Source organism: Urocitellus parryii, chromosome 2, assembly GCF_045843805.1.
Source record: "Urocitellus parryii isolate mUroPar1 chromosome 2, mUroPar1.hap1, whole genome shotgun sequence".
Classification (NCBI taxonomy): Eukaryota; Metazoa; Chordata; class Mammalia; order Rodentia; family Sciuridae; genus Urocitellus; species Urocitellus parryii.
The window spans coordinates 106,192,781-106,199,867 of NC_135532.1; the positions used below are offsets into that span (position 1 = coordinate 106,192,781).

The following is a 7,087-nucleotide window of genomic DNA, read 5'->3' on the forward strand; positions in this document are numbered from 1 at the left end:
ACCTTGAAAGAGGGCAAAGGCTGGAACATTCGTCTCAGTTTTAATTTGGGATATTTAAGCACTTGAACTCATATGTGTATTTTTTTTAAACTTTATTACACTCTCTATGAAATTCACTTAATGACATCATAATTTAGGCACTTTGAATGAATCACACTTCAGAATGATATGAATACTACAAACCTTCCAATCATTATTAGTAGTATCTTAATTAATAGTGGTGATAAATTTTGCAGTTCTGCACGTGGGCACACTATCCCTTTACCTGGATTGTACATTAAATTTTCAAGTCATTCTTAACCAAAGGCTTAGAAGCAGACAGGAAAAACAATTGGTTGCAGGCAAATTAGCACGTTAATTGAAATATGATCCTATATATTGCGCTTATGCTAATGGAAAGGAGAGAAGACCCAAACTTCTAATTCTCTTCCAACAAGGGGAAAAAAAAGTAATGGCTGGGACAATATGGATCTTTGCCTAATAGATTACATATAGTAGGTGGTCAATGATCACTCAGGGATTACATGAATGAAGGCATAAACAGCAACCAGAGACACTGACAAAGTCACAAAGACAAACCTCGACTGTTGGCATTTTGTTGAATTAAGTAATCTGATTTCAAAAATGATCATTTCTTATTTTGCTCTATTTAAAAATTGCAATCAATTAAAGGAACATAGAGACCCATATATTATAGGTAATACATGCAGTTAGGGTCTCTGTGCTTGGGCAGGTATCAAAGTTGTGCAGGCTAGAAAACAGGACGGAACGCGTAACTGTCCCCACATCCTACAATCAGTTTGAAAACACAATTCCGTCCCCTTGGACCCATGGTAAAACCTTGAAGATAACTTCTATCAAACCTGTCTCTTGCTTGTGCAGACTAACTAAAGTTGTGAGATTCAAAGATTTAAAAATCCCGATTTATTATTGCTGCTAGCCTTCAGATTCAGCACCATACCAGAAAAATATAAAAAATCACCTCCGTCTTCAAATTCTACATTCTTAGAAATGGTTCCCAGGAAGTGGCAATGATGAATGAGGCTTAACGGTTTTCTGACTGCAAGCACTTACAGGATTTATGAATGGAAACATGTGAAGGCCACCCTGGCCAGCTCTGTAGCCCCACACTTTCTCCCTGGGTTATTTATAGAAAGCGTATGGCCAGTGGAAAAGATCACATTTATTTTTACAAGTCATGACAAGACCAAAGAGTTCCACTTCCTCTCCCTGGGAAGGTCACCCTTTTCACCTGAGCTGCAAGAAGGGCAGAGAAGAAAGGAAACCTTTTAAACCACTGAATCAGCCTGAGTCAGCCCCAGGGACCAACCCACCGGTGACAGGCACAGAAGTCAAACATCCTCTTCTCCCAAGAATGACTCTATGGTGCGGCTCCTTGAGATGTCATCTAGATCATGACTAACAAGTAAAAATAAAATGCATTACATAATATGCTGCAAAATTCTACTGCCAGAGTAGATTGTGCAAAGATAATAGAGTGAATTCTTATTTATAATTTGTCCTGTATTTTGAACAACTGAGCATAATAAAGTGAAACTGAATTTTAATAGATGTGGCAAAATAAAAGAGTGTGAAAAAATGTTTTTAAAGATGTTTTATTCTGATTGCCACGTTACCCTTGAAATGTGCAATATACATGGATAGTTCCATGCAAATGTGGAGACTCCGTAAACATTTGCTTCTAAAATAGAATTGTCTCTCCTAACAGAAATCTGATGTCATTTAGCAAATAACACAGATAAACAAATTGTTCCTGATCTTAGCATATGTGGTACCTGTTTGCAAACATGACATGAAGTCCAATCATTGTTTTCAACTAGAATGTCCTCCTTTACTGGTACGTGTGGTATATAACATCTAAAGTAGAAGGGGAAGGGAAGAACATGGGGGAAGGAAGAGGCAAAGGAAAGAGGAAAAGGAGTCCTGGTTCTCTCTGGAACAGACCCGGCAGTTTAACCTTCCCAGGGAAAAGTGTGTCATCTCACTGGCTCATGCATCATAATCACTTGAAAATGATAGGGGTATAATTTTATCCTTAAGTGGCCCCTGCTTAAGGACAAAGACACAGGGCAAGAAGAGAATTCTGTTTGTGGATCCAGAAAATCTCCAACAAAAAATTTAAAATGACAAATGCCAGGATGGTTCTTATTCTCAAATCCAATGATCCTTTTCAGAAGTCTCCCTCCTTCTGAAAGGGAGGTCCCACTTGACAGGGGAGCTGCAAGATACTCTTCAACCTGTTTCTCTAGTTTCCAAATCAACATTCTTTGGGGCTCTAGAGGAGATGACAATACCATGCAAATAAGTTTGCATGTGGAAATATCCTGATTTCCACAGCTGTCCTTGAACACGTGTATAGAATTAAGTTACAGCTGAGGAATAACATCTGTGCTGAGAACAAATTACCAGCCTTCATAACCTAACAGGCACTCTCCTTGCACTTTGTAAAGGGGTAGACACTGACACTCCTCTTGAACTGTGCAAAGTATATCGAAGAGCCCATTAAGAGGTCCTAAATCAAATACAGACCTACATAATTTTGACTTCTGTGTGCAAATTAACACATTCAAGGATACTGGTTCCTCCAGGGAATTGTGCTGAGCTTCTCTGTTTACAATTCTAGTGGCTATTAAAAACACAAACAAAAACAGCAATCTTTCTAGGAGCACCATCCTACCAGTGCTGAGGTAAGTGTTCATCTATTTTCTGTGCTTGATCTAAATTATGCCATGAGGTCAAGACTCTCTATTCACAGACTTATTTGGCTCCTAACCAAAACGACTTACCAAGAGTGTTAAATATATAAATAAGCTACCTCAGTGGTTTCTGTTAATCGAGTTTGAATAACACAGGCCAACCAGATCATTAGAAAGCATCTCGGGGTGTGTTCATTAATTTTTCAATGATTTAGGGTCACTGCCAATCATTTCCATACCCCTGGACCCGGATGACGCTTTAGTGTTTAACTGGGCAAGTGTAATCTCATTTAACTCAAAAGTTGCAGTTACTACTCAACTAATACACTCCTGTTTTCATAACATAAGTGCATTTATTCCTGAATATTACAGTTTTAATTTTAAACAGAGATGGGCAGTGTCAGTGTCCTCTCACCCTCCCCCACATCTGAATTAGGAACTGTGGTCACATTAGTGGGTTGGCTTCTTCTCTCAGTAGAGAAGCCAAATGCTCTGCATGCCCGTGTAAGCCACTTCTGATTCTACCAAACACTCAAAACCAACACCATCTTCCTTCCCTCCTGGGTGGAATGTTAAACCCTGATTTGCAATAAAGTAAGAAAAGCTTATTCCTGCTGCTTTCCTGATGCAAGAAACTGTGTCTGAGGACCAGTCATTTGGGCATTGCTTTAAAAGGCACATTTATTCCAGTGGCAATTTAAACAAATAGAGAAGAAAAGAAGAAGATTAAAAACAAAACAAACAAAACAAAAAAGCCAGGATGGGTTTTGTGGAATACATTAAAGTAAATAGGAATCTGGGATCTCTACAAACCACTTGAGCGCCTCACCAATAGTCTAACCAGAGTCCCTAAGGTAGTCATTCACAGTTGTATCTTGACACTCCTAGGCCTTCAGAAAATACTGTTTAAAAAAGTAATCGAGTACTCTCAACCAGCTTGCCCTGATGTCCAGTTCAAGTGTGCAATGCAAAAGGCTACAAAATTCAAAACTATGTGACAAAGAAAATTCAGTGCATATCACAGGCTTTGATAAATTATGCAAAATCATCATATATATTATTATTTAAATAACATCTGAGAAACGTATTCAAATAATTAACTTGTGTTCACATTCCATGCATTTTCTAGCAGGTTAAGCCCTGGGTTTGTGTCTTTGTGCCCGTTTCCTACAAAGCTCCATTCTTTGACAAATCCAAGCATTCCTCAGACTAAAATGGAAGTACCCAGGGATTCTGTCTATTTATCCTCCTTATTGCATACCTGACCTCACAAGGGCTTCTTGTTATCACCACTGACACAGAAGACAACTGGAAAAGCAAACTGGGGTTTTATTTGGGATTTTATTCTCTGTGTTTGCAAAATCTCCAGATGTCAAAGACACCACCTGACTTTTTTTTCCAAGGGCAAGAACTATTGTGGCCCTCTGCCTCCTATTTGATCCCTCTCTCTTTCTCTTCCTCAGCCCCAAGTGGGCTAGGATCCCCTAGCAGCAGTGGACCTTTCCCTTGTGGTTTTGCAGCACCCTCCTTGAGCAAAGAAGGAAACACAAGAAAACTTGAAAACAAACCAACAACATAAATTCCAAACAAACAGGCGGGCAAACCAGTAGCCTCCTCCATGGCGGAGGCTCACTTTTTACTGTAGAATTCGGGGTTGTTTAGGAACTTCCTGATGACCAACCCTAAGCAAACCACCAACAGCAGCATGTAGCCAACGGTGCCCGAGAAGGTGGGCGCAGCAGGTGGGGCCTGGAGGAACTGGCGCAGGCCCTCCTCCACGTAGTACACCTGGTCATAGATACTGAGGAAGGTGAAGATGTGGAAGAGCTGGTGGCTGTGGCCGATGATGTCGAAGAGGCCTGGCTGGATGCGCTCGGGGATCTTGCTCACGTTGAAGAAGGCGGCCACCACCAGCCAGAAGTAGCGACGGTAGAAGTGCACGAAGAGCGTTGGGTTCTCGCCACGCAGGTCGAAGAGCCAGCTCTCCAGCATAATGGGGCAGGCCATGCTGAGCGGCATGATGAAGACGAAGGTGCGCAAGGCAAACGGATAGGCGCACCAGTCGGTGCGGCTTTTGCAGCAGGCCACCGTGCATGCCACAGCCAGCACGAAGGCCACCGGCAGCACCAGCGCACGATAGACGGCAATGAGGCGTGTGCAGTCCACGTGCCAGCCGAGGCGCTGCTGTACATACGGGGTCATGACTCTGGCGTCCAGCAAGCTCAGGCCTGGCAGCAGATAGTAGTAGTAGGCCACTGTGCTGCCGAAACCATAGTAGCTGATGGATGCGTAGTCCAGGTAGAAGAAGGCGGCGCGCAGGCGCAGCGACAGGCAGCTGAACACGTGCGCCGTGCAGCTCATGGCGAAGGTCAGCAGAACACCCGACGCATAGCACCACAGGGGCAGCAGCCACGGGTGGTGGAAGGGTACATCGCGGCCGCTCAGGAAGAATAGGCGACAGAACTTGCTCAAGAACAGCAGCAGCGGGATGAAGTGCGTCCAGAAGTTGAGCGTCTCATTGGTAGGCTTCAGCACCGAGGCCAGACACTCCTGCGCCGTGCATGGCAGGCGCCGGTAGCCCGACAGGATGAAGCACTCCACGAAGTCGTCGGGGACCTCGTCCCAACGCAGTAACTGCTTGGCAGACGCTGGGAGGTCCCCGGAGGCTGCGGGAAGAGAATGCCGGTTGGCCCCCGAAGCTGCGGCAGCCGTGGCGGGAGGGCCCTTTGTGCCCGTGACCCGGGGCTGCAGGCGCCGCGGCATGGTGCTCGGGGCTCCACTAGGGCGCACGCAGGCGATCTCTGGCGCCGGCTCCCGCGCGCTAGGCAGCCCCGGCCGGTCGCCGTCGGGGCCTTTGTGCCTGCTCCGGGGGCGTCGCTGCAGGTTCAAGACCAGACCCGAGCCTCCTCGTAGCTGCTCCTAAATAAAAAAAAAATAAATAAATAAAATCACAAAACAATCAGTAGGCAGCGCGGCGACAGGCAGGAGCGCACGAGGCTCGGCGGCCCCCTCGCCGAGCTCCCTGCTACCCGCGTGCGGCCGCCCGCGCTGCGGCAGCGGCGGCGGCGGCGGCGGCGGCGGCGGCGCGGCGGACTGCGGCGGCGGCGCTGCTGCGGTGACTGGGCATCGCGCGGTGCGGGCGCTTCTGCCGCCGCCCCCGGAGCGAGAGGCGGGGATGTGAGAGCCGAGGCGCTGGAGGGAGGGAGGGAAGGAGGGAGGGCGCACTGAGGAAGGGCGGGGGCCTCCCCGGCTAGGGTTTCGCGGCCGCCGCGGGGGATAGAGTTGTCCCCAGTCTCGAGTTCCGTACCATCCCCCTTCTCGGGCCTCCGCAGCCCAGGCCGACCCGTTAATGATTGATGCGAGGGGCAAAGGCTGGCCGGCGGCTCAGCCGCTCCGGCCGGGGGTGAGGGTCGGCTCTGGGATTCGAAACCCGACAGCCACGCGGGCGTTCTAGAGGACACTGGGGAGCCGCGTTCTCAGGGGGCGGGGAGCTGCGGCCGCGGGGGAGGGGAGGGAAGGCGCGCCCGGGCCCGCGCGGGGCGCAGAGATGCGAGATGCGCTGACAGTCATCTCCGGAGGTGGCCCGCGAGGGGACACTGCAGAGATCGGGGACGCGGGGCGGGGGCTCTGCTACCGGGTCCGGATCCGAGCCTTGTCATTGTCAGATACCTGGTGCTGCTTCTCTCTCCCTGCCCCTCGCTCATCCTTGCGTGCATGCGTGTCGGCCTTTCACTCCAAGCACTACACCGAGCCTTATATTTATCCCCTTTCCCCTAGCGGACTTATTCAGGTGCGTCATTATCCTCCTATTTCCCTCACCCTTGTCCTGTCCAGAGGAACCGTCCCCAAACTACCCTCCGCTTGTGCTCACCAGCCATTGGAGCCACAGCTCACCCATCTTCTTGCGTCTGTAACTAGGATTCTTGTTTGGAGCCCCGAGTCCGGCAGCTCAGGACGAGTTGCTGGAACCTCCGCATTTTAGTGAAAAACTTCACACGACGACCTGGCGATTCAGAAAACGTCTTAGGATCCGAGGAATTTATTAAGAAGGGATTCCCAAGCAGAGCTGCGCCGGAGTCAAGGGAGGGCGTGGATGAAAGAAGACCTCAGGGAGCAGGTGCATTCTAGCACGAATTGAAGAGAGAAAGCAAGATCATTTCCTAGAGACATGGCAGGCTTGGGTAAAACTTATGCATAATTAACCAGGAGTACCTGTCAGGATAGGTTGGATGGCTGGAGGCAAGAACAAAAGATTCGAAGACTCCAAGTGATTTGGAAAGGTGCCTTGACCCTTGAAGAAAGAGGGGCTCCAAAACCTGTGTGTTCTAAAAAGTTCTCTCAGTGATACCCTGGGGGTATGGCTGAGTTTA

At 48.1% G+C, this 7,087-nt stretch overlaps 1 protein-coding gene across 1 annotated transcript; it reads right to left on the reverse strand.

Annotated features, from left to right (window-relative positions):
* Positions 1–4,291: 4,291 nt before the first annotated feature.
* On the reverse strand, positions 4,292–6,152 carry Paqr9 (progestin and adipoQ receptor family member 9). Its single transcript, XM_026385015.2, has 2 exons — positions 6,025–6,152; positions 4,292–5,636 (listed from the first exon to the last, which is right to left on the reverse strand). The coding sequence occupies exons 1-2, from the start codon at positions 6,025–6,027 to the stop codon at positions 4,347–4,349; spliced, it is 1,293 nt and encodes a 430-aa protein (XP_026240800.1). The 5' UTR covers positions 6,028–6,152; the 3' UTR covers positions 4,292–4,346.
* Positions 6,153–7,087: the final 935 nt, after the last annotated feature.